This window comes from Sycon ciliatum, chromosome 10 (assembly GCF_964019385.1).
Source record: "Sycon ciliatum chromosome 10, ocSycCili1.1, whole genome shotgun sequence".
Lineage (NCBI taxonomy): Eukaryota > Metazoa > Porifera > Calcarea > Leucosolenida > Sycettidae > Sycon > Sycon ciliatum.
In genome coordinates this window covers 14,837,758-14,858,504 of record NC_088652.1, presented here as the reverse complement: position 1 = coordinate 14,858,504, position 20,747 = coordinate 14,837,758, and the positions used below count along the sequence as shown (strand labels likewise).

At 48.8% G+C, this 20,747-nt stretch overlaps 1 protein-coding gene and 1 long non-coding RNA gene across 2 annotated transcripts in view; one reads left to right on the top strand and one right to left on the bottom strand.

The window, feature by feature from the left end:
* Positions 1–20,747, top strand: part of LOC135826685 (ankyrin repeat, PH and SEC7 domain containing protein secG-like) — a 121,270-nt gene that overhangs the window by 22,475 nt on the left and 78,048 nt on the right. Inside the window, exon 5 of the mRNA XM_065339286.1 lies at positions 13,031–13,132. Within this exon, the coding sequence (XP_065195358.1) occupies positions 13,031–13,132 (102 nt within the window). The remainder of the gene's footprint in view (positions 1–13,030; positions 13,133–20,747) is intronic.
* LOC135826494 (uncharacterized) lies at positions 4,113–7,126 on the bottom strand. Its single transcript, XR_010555308.1, has 4 exons — positions 6,855–7,126; positions 5,125–5,211; positions 4,719–4,819; positions 4,113–4,370 (listed from the first exon to the last, which is right to left on the bottom strand). It is a non-coding gene; the product is annotated as an uncharacterized LOC135826494 (long non-coding RNA).

Below are 20,747 nucleotides of genomic sequence, written 5' to 3'. Positions count from 1 at the left end.
CTTGATATCGTTTATCAGCCGAACGACGAGTACGAGGAGCGTAAGCAGAGCGACCAGAACACCTGCCAAAAGCAGAGTAGTAACCATCCTCTGCTACCAGTGTAACAGGTTTAATCAAACTTGAAAAGTAAGAGGCCTGGTTGAGCGTGCCTCGACCAGTTATATGCAAAATGTGATAGTATACATGTGGCAATGGCGCCAATGAAGGTGCTAATAGACAGGCGTAAGACGCATGAGGTGCGAGGGAGTGTAAAGTTATAGAGAACAGGGGAAAACTGTTACACTGGTGGTGATTCACCCGCCTGTGAGGAGTCTCTGCGTAAGTGGAGAAAGGCTGGTTGCCCGGGAGATTTCAAGCTCTTGGACATCAAGAAAGCGTATCTCCAAGTCCACGTCGCTAAGTAGTTTCTGAAGTACCAGACTGTCCTTTGGAACGGAAAGCCATACGTGATGACACGAATGGGCTTTGGGCTCAGTATTGCACCGAAGTACATGGGCATCATCACCCGTTATGCAACGCGCGGTTACCCGAAAAGTTGACAGCTACATCGATGATATGCTGACCCCGTCAAATTGCGCTCACGCCGGTGCCAAGACGATGCTTGAGTACAGCCTGCCCACGAAGCCCGCCGAGCCGCTGGAAGAGTCGAGAGGATTGGGCCTGCAGCTGTGCGATGCCGGAAGCGAGGTCACCTGGCGACGCCGAGACGGCAGCGACCTCCGTGTACCGGAGGTCTTCACGAAGCGTGCCATATTCAAATGGTGCGGTAGGCTAACAGGTCATCTGCCAGTTTGTAGTTGGCTTCGCCCCGCCTGCAGTTACCTCAAGGATAGGCTACCGTCTTAGCCGTTCTATGCTGATGTACTGATGGTGATAGACTACTGTGTTAGCCTTTTTGAAGTGGACGGACGTGGTGGTTGAAGTGGACGGACACGTCATTGAAGACCGATCATGGCTTCCACCAGCTGGAGACACGACATATCAATGTGAGCGAGCTGGAAGCAACGATCAAAGGACTCAAGCTCGCCGTTCGTTGTGGTGCTACAAAAGTGCGGCTCATGATAGATTCAAAGTCGGCCACTAGCTGGCTGAACGATGTGGTGACGAACTCATACCGTGTTCGTACCAAGGGCCTTCACGAAGTGGTGTTGCAGTGACGTCTGCAGATAGTGTCGGACATTGTCATTGTAGCTGGCCTCTCTGTGACAGTCGTATTGGTCCCGTCTGCCCAGAATCGAGCTGACATCCTAACGCGTGTCCCCGCTACCTGGACTGCTCACGGCAAAGCGCAGTTGAAGGAGAGCAGCATTGCAGCAAGCCTCGTCCGTGGACCTGCTGGTGGTCCAGTTCAGCAACACGACATTGCGGCCGCTCAGCACACCGATGCACTGATCACTGAGGTGATCTCGCAGATTGAAGGAGGCCGCCCACTTCATGAGTTGTTCACGAAGGTCGGTTCACAGCTTGTGATCGTGAATGGCCTGCTGTGCCCTAGTGTGAAGTAGTTGCCTATCGATGGCCTCGTGGAACTTCCTGTCGTGGCATCGAAGCTAGTCGCTGATATATTGTCTGCTTCACATACGAGAACAGGTCATGGTTTGCGGAATACCATGTATGATGTTGTTGGTAGCCGCTGCTACTTTCCGTATATGGCTGCCCAGTGCCAGTGGCAGGTTCAGTAGTGTGTACAGTGCAAAGCAGCTAACAGACGCCGCGAGAAGTCTATGCCGCCTACGCAAGCAAGCATCTCAGGGAGCCCGTGGTCAGAGGTGGTCATAGACATACTTTAAAACTTGGTGCAGAGCGAAAGTGGCCGCTACCATTGTGTGCTAGCAGCAGTCGATTCGTTCACTAAGTGGGCCGAAGTTATCCCGTTGGCTCGACATGATGCTTCCGCTGTTGCCAAGGCGTCCACGGCGCTGTGTAATCTCTGGGGCCCGCCAAAGGTTGTCCGCATGGATAATGGTTCTGAGTTTCGGAACGCACTCGTTGAGTCTGTCTTCAAGTACTTCGGTGTCCGAGTGAAGACAGGAGCCGTCAGACACCCACAGTCCCAAGGAACTGCTGAACCCTTCAACAGGACATTGCTTGGCCTGATTCGGAAGTTGGATGACAAGTCGAGCACTTGGAGAGACGACCTGGATGTCCTGCTGTGACTATACCGACAGCGACCCCATGCCTCTACCCGCGTGTCGCCAATGAAGGCTGCGATGGGATGAAATCCGGACTACGTCATCGAAAGTACTGCCGAATTGTGTGTCAATTGACTTATCGGCGTGCTGTGTGACTCCGAAGTAGCGACAAACTCGGCCATTTGAAAATAATCTTAACCGTCCACCTCTCCACACTGTCCTCTTCGTTATCTACCTCTGCTGGGGTACTCTTATTGAGGAAAACAGCTGTCTGGAGGATATGCAACATCTACTCAAGAACGAACTTCCTCACTATGGAGTGGTGTTGTGACTGTGGGCCAAGAGTGCAGTGTGGAGAGGTGGACGGTTAAGAGCAGTGTTGCAACGAATAGCAAAATCACGAAGGAATATTCTAATGAATAAGCAACGTACAACAAAACGAATATTCTACTATTCTACCCAAATAGACGAGCCTATTTCAGCACACTATGTATGCTTCTTTGTTATTTGAACCAGAACGCACTAAAACATGACCACATCTTTTGTGGAAAAAGTCGAGAAAATTGCAATTTGAATTCCGCGGCAAAAAAATACGAGTGGCGAGTTGCTGTTCTTGTGCTCCTCGCGCTCAGTAGACTGGATCTGTTCTGGATGCAACATTTTCTTGCAAGTAAGTTTATTTGTTTGAGTTTGTATCCCATGTTGCGCTGAGTCGCCTAAAACGGATCGTCGTCGATGCATCGAAGGAAGAGCCTAATGACTATGTACTGCGGAGCGGAAGAAGACGACATCCTCGCGCTCCATGCGCAGAAATGTAGGTTTGCAGCGTACCGCAAACCGTAGTTATCGCTGACAACCGCAGTCCGTGCGCCAAGTTCCAAAAAGTCGTCTAAAAGTTGCACTTTTATTTGTAACCGCGGGAAATTTGAAGACGAATTTAGTGACATACCGAATTATTCTCAATTTTCGACTATTGGTTACCTCGAGAATACAATCTTATCCTCCTATATCGATTGCTTTTGCGCCGTTATGGTGTTATAAGGGTGAGCGATGAGCACATTTTTCGAAAGTGCACCTCGATATTCGACATCCCAAGTCGTTGCGGTGCCTTTTTGTTTCTCTTCTCAATTTCCCATTTCGTAAATACGTCGCAGGAGATTGTGGGCCGTCTTATTTTGCAAGGCTCTATCTCTGATAAAACTACGCGAATGGGCGGACAGATGGTGTTGCTATAGGCCAGTAAAAAACCACGAGTGTCCGCACTGTGACCAAGTCCAAATGGGCCGCCAAAGCCAGGGCTCGAAACTGCATCCTGACAGGCAATGCGGACCATGTGTAGCCTGCCAAGATGTTCTCCTTGATGGCAGATATGCCCACCCCGATACCACGCAATGCTGGGAATATGCACATCACCCTACAATACCACGAAATGCATGTATCTGCAAGAAATGCATGAAAAGGCTCATAAGTCATTCAGCGGAGCCAATGCCTGTCACTGACAACGTGCATGCCTGCACAGCATGTTGCAGCAGCAGTACCAGCAGCACCAGCACCAGCACCCGCAACAATACCAGACTGCTCAGTAGATGGTTGTGATTTGCCACGGCATGTCACAGTTTCATCACAAGCAGTAGAGCTGGCCGAGAAGCTTAATGTGAAAGTAAACGCAAACGATCAGCCAGCGGGTCTCTGCAACCGGCATAACATGCAGCTACATGACAGCAACAGGCCCACATGCACCATGTGTGGCGCACAAATAAGGGAAGTTAAGCGTAAATGTCCGAACGTCGGAGCAGTTCAGCGTCAGCTGCACACTGAGCTTGGTCTTACGGTCACCGCGGATAGTGCTTTTTACCTAGCCTGTTATAAAGGCCAACTGGATATGGTGGACAGTCAGACTACTGACTTCAAGCTGGAGAGCCTGGTGCAGAGTATAACAGACGAAATGCACCAATGCACCTCACACGAGGGGTCCGCATTGCTGGCAACAGCAAGATTCGTCTGTCTTGCATTCCTCGAGAACCGTTCTCTTCTTCTGGCAACAGCTGCTGATTTCTTCACCATCCATCGACTGCAACAACCGGTGGCTACTGTCCAGCCTTATTTCGAAGCTTGGCGCTCATCTCAGTCACGGGTCATATGGTACCAGTAAGAAACGAGGTACGCTCCTGTATCGTACAGGGTGTGACACAGTTCTGTGCTTATACAATTCCCTCGCCGTTGCACGATCCCAGACCCTGAAACACAGAGCACAAAATGAAACCCAGCACACACAGCACACAAGCCAACCCAGTGGCCCATCATCCTTCGTATCAGAGCTGTCGGCTGCAATGCACTCATAAATCAAAAGTCAAGCACAAGAATTCAAGCACAAAGAGCATAACGACCTAACTTCACTGTCGGAAATGAAGCTGGACGCAGTGGTGGATAGTGTGGACAGTGAGTTGTGGGGAAACATTTGGCTGATGATGTACGGCCAATCGGAGTCAGAAGGAAGTCAAGCATCCAACCACCGTGCAAAGAGGATCCGGTGCTTGTTTGTTCTATCATGCATGATGCATGCAAGCACACCAGCATGCACTTACCCTTTCCAGCTTGTTCTTTCGGACTTTGTGGATGCACATAGCAATTCCAGCGAGCTCATGCGAGTACTAGCACGAGTCGGCGCAACAGCAGGTGGCGACTCCTACAAGCGATATCAAAAGACCATCATTGATAAGAAATCAGAGCTCGGAATGAACAGTGAGATACCTCACGCAAAGTTCTCCATTGCAACAGTGGAACAGAGCATCACACCAAAGCCCATCAGTGGCAATATCGTCGCGTGCGACAACATAGACCGAGTGCCACATCAAGGATTCCGCTGTGCATCACAGCCTGCCAACACGAGTGAACCACAGGGGATGCGAGGCAGGCTGAGGTCCCGTGCAAGAACAATGATTGAAGGCCAGAAGCCACAAGTCGACCACCAGAGCACGCAGAGACACTTACCTACACCCCAGTCACAGCTGGATGATGCCATTCAGCCTGATTGGCCCACTGGACCTAGTGCTGTTGATGACGAGCGCGCAAGACCATCTACAGAAAGCACAGAGAATACAGAAAATACTGCAAAAACATGTGACACAACTATCACACATGATCAAGATAAGGCTGCAAGTACAGAATGTTCAGTATGCAACACCCAACTCGCAACCCACGCCAGATGACGCGCGCGTGTCTGTGTGTGTGTGTGTGCTTCTATGGCTTCTGCTGTAGCATCTTTATCATCGCCTCCGGCGATGGGCGTCCAATGGTCCAATGGTGTGTGTGTGTGTGTGTGTGTGTGTGTGTGTGTGTGTGTGTGTGTGTGTGTGTGATACGTGTTTGTACCTGTGTGTGTGTGTGTGTGTGTGTGTGCGCGCGCATGCGCGTGTGTGTGTGTGAGTGTGTATATGTGTGTGATGCTGAATTCGAAGACACATGCTCTCACAATGGATTCGCACATGCTGCGGACCCTGCGTCTCCAGCGCTTGCTTTTCTTTCAGGCCCTGCACTTCTGTGCAGTTGTGCTAAACTACATAAAAAGTTTCTTTGACTATGTACTCCGACTATGTACTCCATCTATAATTATGTAATGAACGTCCTACCATGGTACATACAAAAGAAAATGTTCCACAGACTACCTTCAGCCAGAACTTTAGCAAACTAGATCAGCAGCCAGGAATACTGCTGGATTTTGATTAAAATTTGATTTTGATGGTGCACAGAGTTGAACCAAGGCTTTCCATCTCGATTTGTTCGCTTTCTAACCTTCGGAACAAAAGATGATATGGCTGTGTCAACTAGTGTTCGCCAGGAGACCCATGCTTCATCTGTACTACCGGCTTCTTGTACAGCAGCGAGAAGAGGGAGGCTCCAAAGGTGGTTATTAAGTGCGGGCCAGTCTGTGGCTGCATAGTTGTTAACGAGCAAATCAGAGTGCACTGGTTGCTGGGAACGAGTCTGTATTGCGAAATCAAATACCACAGGACAGTGATCAGAGGCAGGGGAAGTGTGGTGAGGTTGTGGATGAGGAATGGTTGGTTACAGAGAACAAGGTCCAGGAGAGAAGAGCTCTGACCTGCGGCGGAGAAACGTGTTGGTTGGTCGCGTACAAGTTGTGTAAATCCAGTATCATCCAGCAGTTCGACAAGGCATCTTCCAGCAGCAGTGTTCGGATCCTGCCTATACCATTCATTGTGCCGGGCATTAAAGTCACCGAGGATTATAATGGAAGCAGTAGTGTCCGTAATGGAAGAGATGGACTCACGCAAGCCAGAGAGGAAGGTTGAATGATCCTGCCTTGTTGGCCGATAACAGCAGAAAATATAGACATCTTTGTGGCCATTTTTAAGTTGAATGCATAGGATTTCAAGGTTGGTGTTGGCAGGCTCAAGGTCTGCTCGTCTGACGTAGGCGAGTCCTGGTCGGAGTAAGAAAGCAACACCACCGCCACGCAGAGCGACATGAGATGGGCGGTCTCTTCGTACTATGTCAAAAGCGGCAGGTGGCAATAATACAGAGTTGATAAAATCTTGGCCCCAATCACACGACTTACAGAGAAATTCCGTATAGATGTCGAAGACAAAACAGCAAGGGGACTAGTTTGCAATGTAGAGGTGCCCAAGAAAATAAGCAGCCAAAACGTCCTTGTTCAAGCACAATTACTTTAGTGCAAAATTCCACACAATTCGACATACCTCCACGAAATTGTGGGCCGCTCCATTTTGCATAGCCTGATTGGGATGTGCTTTGGGAATCCAAACCCAAATATATCTACCTTTGGCTTAGAGCATAAGCCGAGAGTGTCCGCTATATGCTATCCACTCCGGCACGACAAGCAAGTTGATGGTACGATTACGACGAAAAAATATATAGTGCAAACACAGGTCTTCATGGTCTACAGTTGGGCGCAACGAACCTCAGCTGAAGTGACATAGGTGACAAAGGGACATACCTCAGCAGCAAACCAAGTTATGAACAAGGATTCCTCCAGCACACGCCAGTTCAGATCCAAATAAGGTTGCAAATTCCCAACAAAATGTCGTCGTCATCTTTTTGCACCTCGATTTTTCCTGCGGTTGCAAATAAAAAAAACAGGCTACTCAAGGGCTTGGCGCACGGACTGACCGAGCAGCAGGCAAAAGCCACGCGCGTGGCTAGGCACGCAACAATGGGGTGTCGGGCATACAATGGCGGGAAGCCGTACTGGGTAAAGCCCAGGCTGCACCACGAGTACGAGTACGCCCTTATGCGCAGGCGAGACTACCCCATATTTGCATAAAGGTATCAGTGCTACTAAGGCTGTGTTTACATGAAGCGTTTCAACCCGGGTTGAGTTCGACCCGGGTCAGATTTCAACCCGCCATGTGCATAAAATGAATGGCGCGTTTACATGACGCATTGCGCTTGACCCTGGTTGAAATTTCGCCCCGGGTTGATTTCAACCCTCCCCCCAAGCCCAGGGGAGGGTTGAAATCAACCCGGGTCAAGAAAATCGTACAAACGTACTTCTGTGCGTATCTCGCGCCAGGTTTGAACAGCACTGCACATGTAAATTTCGCGCGAACGGATTCACGTGACCATACAGGACTGTAGAAGTGGACTTTTGGCGGCATATCAGTATTTGACCCGGGTCAACTGTCTTCATGTAAACGCTCTCCTCTTTTGTCTGTCGTACAGACTTTCAACCCGGGCTGAACTCGACCCGGGTTGAAACTTCTCATGTAAACACAGCCTAATGCGATGTTTACTACAAGCAGGGCTCATGGCGCCAAATCTCTATAATAGGAAGCAGTTCCTTTCATGGCAAGGAAGGACTCCAGCGCGCGTACTACGCCTCAGCCAAGGTACAGTACTACAATTGCGCTCGGTGAAATCCGGCCCGAAGTGCAAAGCCGGCGCCGCGAAGCCAGCTCCCATTTCATCACTGGCGATTTGTGTGTTTGAACTCAACTGTACGCACCTCGTGTAAAATTTCGGAGTGCACGTGTTGCATGCTAAAAACAGTTCAAAATTTCTTTCATTAGGGACCTTTCGCACCACACGTACGGGTACGAAACGAATGTTTATTCGTCACCTGTGTTCGAGGATTCATCAGAGTCCCTGCGGAGAGCTCCTCTTCACGAATGGAAGCCTCTTCATTCGTGGCACGCTCCGAATCCGTCACGTACACATGTTTTGCCAGGTACACATTTTCCCTTGATTCCATGATCCATGCACGTGTGCATGTAAACACCCGTACGCCAAGCTACCGGCCGTAGTCGTAGTTGCCATGCACATTTGCATGTTGTGTATACTTTATTTATAGTGGAAATCAAAACAGGCAAAATGCCTAATAACATTGGACCCACTGTGAATAACATGTTAAAGGATATTGTGGAAAAGTAGATACAAGAGAAAAAGAGAAAGGAAAGAAAAAAAACCGGAAGGTTGGTTGCAACGAACAGATATCAATCCAGTGAGCATTGGAAAACCTATGTCGCTGATAATATATACTGCAAGGCTTGAGATTTAAAATCCAAATACCTATTTGAACATTTTGCTGCTGGTGGCAATCTATTCCACATAATGGCTCCAGCGTGCGTTAGGCGCTTAGCAGAACAAGCAGTGCTAGCAGGTGGAACCACAAGCAAGTTGCTTTGGCCTCCCTGAGTGCGAGTTGAGGGCACAACAGCAAAAAAGGACTGAAATAGGGTGCTACATGCATCATGCAAACATCGCCAGATGAAACAAAACATACTCACAGAAACCTGTAGATCACATACATGCATTCGATTTAGCAGGGGAGCAGTTCTGGCATGACGACTTGCGAAACCTGAATCTGTTTTCAACGAAACGATTACGAGCCGAATCAAACTTTCGTTTCACATTCGATTTGCAGCAAATGCGAAAGGTCTCTATTCACTTCACGGAGCACAGCTCATGAAGAGATAGAGAAGAAAGACATGGCCATTCCCAAAATCTCGTACAGAGTCCACAGTGCAGACAGAACAGCAAACAAAGGACACACAAACATGCTCCGCAATCCCATTCTCGACAGTTTTCTTCGCAAGCCCTATTCCAAAATGGAGAATAATGAGTTATTTGGAGGAAATGAATTGAGTAGACGAGAAAAAATAGCGACCCTCTACAGAGCAGGTCATACTTCGAGACAAATTATGGACATAACCGGTTCCAAGAAGACTCAGGTAAGTGAAACAGATCATCAATAATGTGATAAAATAGAGAACAAATCACAAAACAATCTTCGATTCTATTGTCCATGTTCAGGTAAAGGACACATGCAATCGAGTTGAAATTGGAAGATGCGTAGCAAGACAGGCAGGCAGCGGAACAATCCCGAGACTCTCACCTGTGGGCATGGAGTTTGTTGCTGATCACATCGCTGCCAATCGCTTCGCGAGCAAGGAGACGATTTCTGAGGTTCTGGACACGGAGCAACCTGGTGGGGAAATGGCAGCCCCCCGGCACGGTACACAGAAGCCTCAGACGGAATAATGACAGGTTCGGGCGGCCGGTGCGTAAGTTTGTTTTGAAAGAAGCAGCAAAAAACAGCCGGCTAGTATGGGGAATTGAGCATCGCCAGTTTGACTTTGACCGCGTTGTCTTTGCAGACGAGGCATGCTTTGCGTTGGATCGTAACGGACGTGTTATGTTCTGGTACCCGCGGGACGAGAAGCCAATAGTCGAGGTGCCACACTATCCAGCAAAGGTGCACGTTATCGGGGCCATTTCACTTTTCGGAACCGTTCGGCATTTGCCCTTTGCTCCGACATGGAGTGCAGCAACGTTCGCCCAAGGAATGGCAGCCGACATTGTACCGAGTGGCATCGGATTCTTTGCAAACGAGTGGTCCTTGCAGCTCGACAATGCTACCTCCCACACGTCAGCTCAAGCACAGCAGGATCTTCTCGATAGCGGAGTACCCAACATCCTGTTTCAACCTCCCGGACATGAATCCAATTGAGAATCTGTGGGCTCTTCTCAAGAAGAGAATAATTCCACCTCGCTGCGAGAATGCTGACCAGCTTGTGCAGGCACTGCACCTGAAGTGGGACTCGTTGGCTCCTGACACGGTTTCCCCATGCGTGGAGTCACTGCCACGTCGTGTTGAAACCCTAATCGAAGCAAACGGTGGCCACACGAAATATTGAAGCCCTTCTACTCTGTGTATGAAATAAACTGTTTCGAAACGATCTCCGTCTTCTTTACTTGTCCTCAACTGAAATGAATGTTACCAAGAGTATATAACCCCCCAAGAGTGTGCAACTCTTGATACCCTTTCTATGGGGTACGCCGACGGCGAAAACTCACATCACGTTATGCAGTGTCTCAGTGGTACGTTTCCAGCCCGTTTTTAGCGAGCAGTGGAGTAATAAAAAAGCACTCTCTGACAGAAACTCACTACGCGTATGCAAATCCCCAGCATGATCATGGCAGATATTCGGATTTCGCGCACGCTATCCTTCGTTTGCATGTAGTACGAAGATATCTGAGACACGTGATGTGAGTTTTCGCCGGTGGAGACCACATATGCAGAGTTGCACACTCTTGGGGGGTTATAATCTTGATGTTACTCTTCTCTTTGTTTGGCGCGGTTTTTTACACTTTGGTGTAAGCATGCATGCGTATGAGTACAGCACATGCACAGTTCATGTGGCACACGTGCACACTAGCACTTGTACAACTTTGAGGGCGTCAAGGGCCGCATCATCAATTCAACACCCGTGAACAGGAATGTTTTGGTGTGTGCAGAGATGTCCATAAATGATTCGAAAGAGTTCTTAGTATTGTATACTTGCGCCCATCATATGCCCCTCAACCCACAAGAGGAATATTGCAACATTACTTTGGCTCAAAAAGAATGCAAACTAATCAATCTCGCACCCAGCACTAAAGCATGTATTGGGTTTTTCCAGCTTTAGTTTGTAAACAGTTTGTCAATTGACTTATCACAATGTTGTGCGTGAGACTGCCTCACTTCGTAGTGGATTGTGCATTATACCCTATATATACTTTTCTGATGGATAACGCATTAGAATGTCTGGTCATGTGTGCTACCTGTACACAGGACGGTAGTCTTCCTGTTTATTGCGCTGCCGCAAATGGGCATCTGGAACTCGTCAAGTATCTACTAGATCTCCAACCCGAAACGATCTCTGTGAATGGCTATGTAAGTTAAGCAATCTCCATCATTGACTCTCCTTGCTGTAGTCAGTTACTCCTACAGCACTCTCCTTGCCAATGAAGACTACTGTGCTAGCTATATGTCAATTGCTGGGGAGTATCAGGCCGAAACAGCAACCCCACCGGGTTGATATACTCCAAAAGTACCTGTGAATATTGGTGACTTTCCTGGCCGGCACTGATAGCTGCACAAAGCACCTCCATTATGCATTTGGTTCACATAAACATTGGTTATGATTAAGAAAGGAAAAGGACGAAATGTTACGAGTTATGGCAAACTATCCACCAACGTAACCAGATATTATACAGTCAGCGAGTTCGACAAAATGGCCCAAAACTGACAAGAAGTACTGAGGCATTCGGCGACCTGACACCTAGCTTTTCCTTTCTTCATCATAACTATATTGGCTCACCACACCAGTTCAAATAAACATTGGTCTCAATCATTTCTGATGTGACCTCATGGACACACTCATCATCAATTCAACACCCATCAACAGGAATGTTTCTGGGTGAGCAGAGATGTCCACAAATGATTCAAAAGAGTTCTTAGTATTGCATACTTGCGCCCATCATATGCCCCTCAACCCACGAGAGGAATATTACAATATTATTTTGGCTCAAAAAGAATGCAAACTAATCAATCTCGTACCCAGCACTAAAGCATGTATTGGGGTTTTCCAGCACTAGTTTGTAAACAGTTTGTCAATTGACTTATCACAATGTTGTGCATGTGACTGCCTCACATCGTAGTGGATTGTGCATTATACCCAATATAAGTACTTTTCTGATAGATATTATTATTATTATTATACGCATTCCCGCGTTGAAGTGTAGCAGCAGTATGCTGCGTCCACAGCTTCGCTTATGCAGAATGGCTTGGGTGAGAGGAGAGGGGAGAGAAAGCAACAAGGCAACCAACATCTATGAAATTGGTCACAATAACATGAAGAGAACCAACCTACATACATGTACGCATGATTGCACAAGAATGGAGACGACCAAATATAATGGCTATAATCATTGTGCCACAAAACCGGTACACAGGAGATCTGACGACAATGTAACGAAACATAAAACTCAGTTACTCAATACAGGTTCCACTAAATTACAAGAGAACAACGCTACAACGTTAGAATTGCCGCTAAATTATCGCAAGTGTAGAGAACGAGTCCAATACAAATGAAAACCATGAACAGACTGTCCCGAAGTTATTTTGGGAACAAATTGTACTACATGACTGTACTTGCTGATACTGACGCTGACGGAACACGAATTTGAGTTGAATACTCACGAAGTCTTGTACATGCACATCATTATGCGCCGGTGTTGTGGAGTAAGCAGGTGCGTCAGTCACCAATCCAGCTTCAGCTCCACGCTCGCTTCAGCAGAATGTTGCCCGCGTTTGCTTTGCCTCCACACGGATAGACGACCAGCGCAGAGTCCCGCAGCTCCGTGGCCGTAAGGTCTTGATATTCGCCGTTAGCGCCGTCAAGTCTCAGTCCACCTCTCACACCAAGCCGCCCTATAAAAATCTTTCTCTCTCCATTGGAGTGCTCCCCAGTTGCGCGAGGAGACTAGAGAAATTCCTCCGGTGAGCGAGGAAGAAGAGCGGAGTTACCCAACTCAACCTAACAATATAGATAACGTATAGAAATGTCTGGTTATGTGTGTTACCTGTACACAGAACGGTAACCTTCCTGTTCATGGCGCTGCCTTTAAAGGGCATCTGGAACTCGTCAAGTATCTACTAGATCTCCAACCCGACACAATCTCTGCAAAGAACGATGTAAGTTGAGCAATGTCTATCGTTGATACCCCTTAAGCATTTTTTCCAGAACACGGTTTGAGCAATATATGCAACAAATAACATCTAGTCACTCGCGCCAGGCCAGAGCAACAAACCTTAACCTTACGGATTCCACCATCGGCCAGTAGAGCAGACCATGGCACACCAATCACTCTTGGGTCCATACAATGGCCCTCCCTACATACTAAAGTGATGTAAATATATTTCCTGGTGTATGTGTGTGTGGGGGGGGGGGGGCGTGCATGCGTGCGTGCGTGAGTGCGTGTGTGCATACAGCAAGGAAAACCAACTGTCTTAGTCGTTCTATGCTGATGTACTTCGTGTTGTGCAGACCACGTGTGCATTGTTGGTCGATTCTCATAACTTCACAGGTTGTATTGATTACAGTCCATTCGGAAAAAGTTGAGCGCTGGCTCTGGAGAGCTCCCGTATTTGGCGATTTTGTGGTACACTGTGCAATGCCGAGAGATTCGAAACTTGAAAAAGGGTCCAAAAAAGGTACCGCAACTGGGTTTCGAACCGGAAATGTACTGTTATGCAAGTGGAGTGAACGGCCTGCATTTTCATGGTTTTTCCCCAATTCAGTGCTTTGGGGGCAAAACCTGGCCGAAATCCTTTTCTTGTTATGGCTAACTCTTTGGAAAACTAGACTTCAAAAGCACAATTGGAAGAGAATTCCATGGGGGACTGCCTAAATAAATAAGACGGAAACTTAAAATTTGACCCATTTATGGCCAGAAGCTAGGATATCATTCTTTTCTGAATGGACTGTAGGCTGATATCTGGCACTAGTCTTGATCTGTCTCATTCAGATCTTGTCCACTATCATTGCTATCGTTTGCGTGCTTCTTTTGTGACGGGAGTACACATGGTACACGGTGTGTATGCGTGTACATGTATGTGTATGTGTTGGGGGAGGGGGAGGGGGAGGGGGGAGGGGGTGTATGTGCATGTTTGTGTGTACATGTATATATTAGGGCTGAAACGATTATATCGGTTATCCGTATAATTGATCATAAAGCAGGATTCACAGAAGCATTTTGCGTTGTGACACACGATGCGACGGTTGCGAAACTGGGAAATCCCCAAATCGCAGCCAACTCGCAGCCCATTTAACTGCCGCAACTGGGCCATCGCAGAAGTTGAGCTCGGCTCAACTTTTGCGATGCGACAAACGATTTGGCGTACGATTTTGACCTTTTCTACAGCAAAGTTGTACAAAGATTCAAGAGTTGCCCGAAAACTTGTACAAGTTGTACCAAACCGCGTGAATACCATGGTGGCGTACCTGCCTGCATTGAACTTCGCGCCAAATCAGCAAGGTATCATCGCTTCGGGGACTTCGCCTATGAATGGTATTTCGTGAGTTTGCATCGCACGTCTCCGTCGCAAATCGCGTCGCATCGCCAATCGCATAGCAAAAAAAGCTTCTTTGAATCCCCCCTTACAACGAAGCGACTAAGATTATGCTGTCTATTTCGATAATGCGATTCTAAAAAAATAAAAAAATAAAAGGAATTAAAACGTGTACAAGATGTCATGCACATGACTGTACTACGTAGTAGTAGGATCCGATAATGTTGCGTACATAAGTCACCGGAGGATGTACCCAGTGTGCTGACGGTGCTCAACACCACGAAAACAGAGCGTTTTTTTGCCAGCTAGCTGGCCTCTGCGTACACCGCAGACACACCCACACACAACAGAAAGATACAGATCACAGTAGTAGTGTGGTATTTGTTCACTCACGATGATAGTTGTGTGTAGTAGTGTGGTTTTTGTTCACTCACGGTGGAAGATGGAAGAGCGTAGTGTATAGATGAGCATGAAGAAGGGCATGCCACCTCACGCATATACATGTACACGTATGTACCAGACCAACATGATGCAAGAAGTGAACCACTGTGGCGAATGGGGCCGCCGGATAATTTACCAGCCCAAAGCTGGCGGAACCTCAGGACCCCGGCGGAGGCACATCCCTGAGGAAAAACCGGTTAGAATAACCCCATAAGATAAACGAACCAAACGTAGCCTGCAGGACCTATCCCGAAGTGAGAATAAACGGGAGGGCGGGTGGTAAACTACAACGAAAAGAGAGAGACCACGATGAAGAGAAAAGTTTGAGAACACTGACAAAAAAACCAGCTGACGCAATCCTGGTGCCGTAACTATGGTGAAAATGCTGGGAAAAAATACATTTTTCGTTTTATTCGCTACGCTCAGCCAACGAAAAATAACACTTTTTGCCAGCTAGCTGGCCTCTGCGTACACCGCAGACACACCCACACACAACAGAAAGATACAGATCACAGTAGTAGTGTGGTCTTTGTTCACTCACGACGGAAAGGATAGCTGACCCGATAGTCACTTGTGTAGTGTAGCGCGAGACACCGACAGCAGGTCCTTGAGGGAATCCTCCACATACATGTTCTTACATGTGGATGACTTCCAACCCCCTTGCCGCTGAAGAAGGCGCTCTTGCACGCCAGCATTGGCCGCTGCCGTCGCTCCCCCAGAGTGGAGACTGTGCGTGCCATACCCTGTGGGGTCTTCACCTACGCGGGCGAGAGCTGTGTGAATCAATTCGCGCGCCCGGGCGTATGTCATCTTTCCCCGCAGACATGACTGGTGGGTTGCTGCGGAGACCTTGCCAAAGAGAGGTTGAGTGAGTACATGCCGTGCTCTCTCCAAGAAACCCTCTTTGACCGACACAGGACATGGTTTAGTAGCCTGCTGCTCCAGTCGGCTCACCATGACCACATCGCCCTGGCGCAACTGGTCGTTCTTGCGTTGTCGCAGGTGGAGGGACATGTGCGTGCCGCAAATGGAGATATCCTGAGGCGTGAGGCGTTGTAAATCGTCCCAGCGAAGCAGAGCAGTGAAGCCGAGGACAAACAACGCTGCGGTTTGCCAGTCCTGCAACGGGGCGGTAGGGATAGCCAGTGTGGCGACGACCTTGTTGAACACCACCGACCTCAAAGGTGAGCGGCGATTGATTGGTCGGGCACAAATACGTCTTGCAGCAGTGAGCAATTGTCTCACCACGCTATGTTGGGTGGGATCCTGGCAATCCGCCTTACAATGCACTCAGTGCAATGCCGCCACAAATTGGTTTATTGGCCCCATGGTACACTGTGACTACAATAACTTCACGATGTATAAGCACACGCTGGTGGGTGCCGCCGGGAATGACGGAACTTGACACCGTACGGCCCACTTTTCCCATCAGTGTAAAGCGCGCTGGTACGCAGACGCAGTGGAGCTAGCAACATCCTTCCAAATCACTGTCCTTAGCAGGTCCGCCAGAGGTTTCAGGGACGATTGTGTCACAGCGTCCACCTCGACCCAGAACGCGGATGGGCCTGACAAGAATGACACGCGGAGAAGCAAAAATAGGCAGAAACACGCAACCCAGTCAACAACAACAACCATGGGTCCTCATTAATGGCCACCGTAAACGGGCCCATGCATGATAGCAGCTCATTCCGTAGGCTTCCGAGCCACAAGCAAACCCGACCCCGCAGACAACAGCATTCCGTAGCACATTGTCCCCTTGGGCAAACACATGCACAACCTACCCACTAAGTTGGGGTGACCAACCCGCTCCCAGGGAGCTCCAGGCCTGCCTCTCATTGGCATGCAGATAACCCAGTGTCCCGTCGCACATTGTCCCCTTGGGAAAACACATGCACAACCTGCCCACCAGGTGGGAATGACACACACGCTCCCAGGGAGCTCACGCTCTGCCTCCCATAGGCATGCAGATCACCAAGTGTTGCACACCTTTGCTCCCAGGGAGCCTCACACACAAATGCATGTCCTCCATAGACTGTAGTGACTGCACTCTGCTAGCACTCATTTGCGCATAGGATCAAGCCCAGCCCATGTAAATCTACACCATTACTTTCCAAGACAAGAAAAGTCCAATAAATATGTCTCCTCCAAGGCCAGGGAACACTAACAACAAAACAAAAACAAAAAATATAGGGAACAAAATAGACCAAAGAACAAGAAACGGGAAACGAGAGACAGACCAAATAAGGTAGAAGCAAGAATGTGCAGCATGCTACTAGAAGACTAAGCTGGCACAACATACCATCCTATGGCAAAATTGATTCTCTGGACGTGTCAGACAGACAGGGTCAGTGTTTGAGATGGCCAACGTTCATGGGTTATGCGCCCGGCATGACGTCATCGAGCAGACCTGCATGAAGACAAATTGGAAAAGGCGGCAGGTCTGGACCAAACAGGCATGTTGGTTTGGACACATGCTGGAAAGCACCAAACGGCATAGACACGATTTCCGAGTCCGTAGCGAGATGACAAGGGCCATTTTCCGGCATCCACACAGGCCACCACGGGGCCGACGGCCAGAATGGGAATGCCACTACAGCGTGGCATGGTACATTGGCGAGGAACGCATAAAGGTCACCCAGCAGCGCCGGCGGTGGTAGACACCAGTTGACCTCACCTTCCCAGGCTTGGGTGAAACAGTCCACAGCTTCGCACCCTGGTGACCACGACTTGGAGTTGAAGCGGGGTGGTTGCGCTGATAGGTGGCGTGCAAAGCGATCCACCGTCAAGGGGCCCCATTTGGCGTTAAAATGGCGAAATAAAGATGGCTCCAACTGCCAGTCATTATCATCAATATTTCTCGACAAGTGATCCGCTGTGACATTGAGGTCCCTCGGGACCCACTGCGCAAACAGACGTGCCTTAATCGTGGTGGAAAACCGAAATATAGCAACAACTTGTTCCTGCAACTCAACCTTGCCGCTACCGTTACACAGGATCCTGACTACATTCTGGTTGTCAGTGTTGATGCAGATCTGGCGTTGTGCAATGTGAGTGCGAAGTGAGACCAAAGTGTACCGGACTGCGAGGAGTTCCCGCAAAGTGGAGCTACTGGTCCTGGCACTAGAGTGAAATGGCCATTCGCCTCGGGCAACCGCAACACCATCATGTAAACAGAACCCACCCCAGCCTGTTTCCCTGGCATCTGACCATGTCAGAGATATGATGCGCGGCCTGCAGGGCCAGATGGGCTGTCCATGGAAACTGTGAAAATGTTGCCGCCAAAATGCAATCTCTGCCTTGACCAATGGCGTAATAGTAGTGTAGGCGTTCCAAGTCTCCAAGACTCGGCAGAAACATCAGCGATCAGTGTGTGTAGTGAACGAGTTTGGAGACGCGAGATGCTACCGAGTGCCATCCACATCGATACAATGGATCCTGCCAGTCTTGCCAGGTAACTAACCGGAATCCGCTCAGATGAACCATGCAGCCGCTCAAGAATCGCTAGTAATCTGTCAACCCTGGTTGGGGAGGCACGGATCCAGTTCTCTGTACTGTCAACTATGTGACCGAGCGTTTCGATTCTTTTCTTAGGCTGAAAGTCACTCTTAGATTCATTTACCAACCAACCCGCACATGTTAGGTCTACCCGGACAATGTCAACCATCTGACGGGCTGCCACTAGCGGAGATGCATCGCCCGTACCATCATCCAAAAACATGAAGATTCTGAGACCCTTGCTGCGCCAATGGGCAACAAGTGGTCGCAGGACCTTAGTGAACACAAACGGGGCTGGTTTCAGACCAAACGGTAAAGCAGCAAACCGGAAATATCGAACAGTGCCATCAAGAGGCCAAGAAAAACCAAGGTATTTCCTATGAGCTTCGGCCACCGAGATATGGTGATACCCATCTTTCAAGTCAATTGTGAACATAAAGCACTTGGACTGAAATAACTGGGGAATGACACGAAGATTTTCAAACGAGAAATGCATATCAGCTAGGAATTGATTAACATACCGCAGATCTAATATTAGGCGCAGCTGCCCATTTTTCTTTGGAAGCACACCCAAAGGACTGACCACAACTAAGCTGGCCAGTGGGGCTTCCTCAACGGCACCCGAAAAATATAAATCCCATATATGGGAGGACACAAACTCAGCATGGGAGAAAACAGAAGGGGAATTACAGATGATCTTTGGAGGAGGAAGGGTAGTGAAACACAAAAAATAACCACACTCAATAATCTTCAATACAAACTCTGACGCACCAATACCACGGCAAAAACTAACACATGGCTTAAGCCGCCCATGCACACTTATCTTATTGTGGGTGCTGGGCTGGCATGAGGGATGCTGCCGCTGGTGAAGCACTAAACATGCTGGGGCCGCCGAATGGCCCATTGGCTGCTCCACCAAATCACGGTTGGTGACGCCATGGACCACGCTGCTGGCTGGGGCATACTCTGGCCATGTGACCCACCTGTCCACAGGCAGGCGGCCGCGACATATACTGCTGGCTGGGGGTGCGAAAATTCCGCTGCTGATGCTCCCGCGTGCTATCAGGACGTGCTGCTGTCCGCCGTCCTGTTGCAGCCGCCTCAGCAATCCTCTTGTCATCTGCCAACCCCTTCACCCAGCACACCGTTTTCATATACTTCAACTGTTTTCCAATCGTAAGCGTCCGCAATCCGGAGATGCTTCTGGCGGAGGGTCAGGGTCGCCTTACTTTTTGCTAGGTATGCAGCCGCGTCATGACCTGATGGCAGTTGAGTGAGCCCTCCCTCCACGCCATCGAGCACAGTTTGGTTTACGTCGAATTGTTTTTGCAGGCCAGCTTGCTTCAACGTGACCTGGTTCGACTTGGAGGCTGCCAGCTCATCCCGCGTAGCCCTAGTCTCTCTCTTGACATCCTGGATCTCCTCTGACAGCTGTCCGAAGGCCTGCGCGAACCAAGCTGGCGGGGAGCCGGCAACCTCCAGGGAATCCACCATGACAGGATCCGGAGCAGGTACTTGCTCCTCGACGTTGCCAGCACGGATACACTTTCGGGCCGTGCCCACAGCTCCAGGTGAGGCGGACCGGGTCCGCTTTTTTTCTGGGTGGAACTGGGATTTGAACCAGGGGTGCAAGCGAAACGCTAGCCAGCAAGTTTTTACTTCTGGTTTTTGGCATGGTCAAACTCTTCCACGGACGAACAAAAATGCAAACTAAAAGAGAAAAAGAGAAAGACCACGATGAAGAGAAAAGTTTGAGAACACTGACAAAAAACAGCTGACGTAATCCTGGTGCCGTAACTATGGTGAAAATGCTGGCAAAAAATACATTTTTCGTTTCATTTGCTACGCTCAGCCAACGAAAAATAACACTTTCACCCTAAACCTCGTTTTCGCAGAAGTTGGGCCATATGACGATAGTGTAGATTTAATAATAATACAAGAAAGACGAAGCAAACTCTAAGAGTACCAACGAAAAACTGTACCATGAACAAGAAAGCCACCATGACAAGGCTACCTCTTGCCCAGAGGAACAGTCCCGAAAAGGTGCTAGGAAACCAGAAAAGGATACAAGAAAAGAAACAAGTGCAAATTTTCCGTACTGCACCGAACGCGTATGATGGTGCGTGAGACATAATTCAAAAATGGCGTTGCTGCGAATGCACACTTCGGCAGCTGGCACATGGCAAGAAAGAACGAAAGTAAATCGAAAACAGTTCGAACACAACGAAGAAATAAGTTTGAGAGAACAATAAATTTATCAAGTAGAACAATGTCTGAAGCTGCCAGGGGGGGGGGGGGGGGG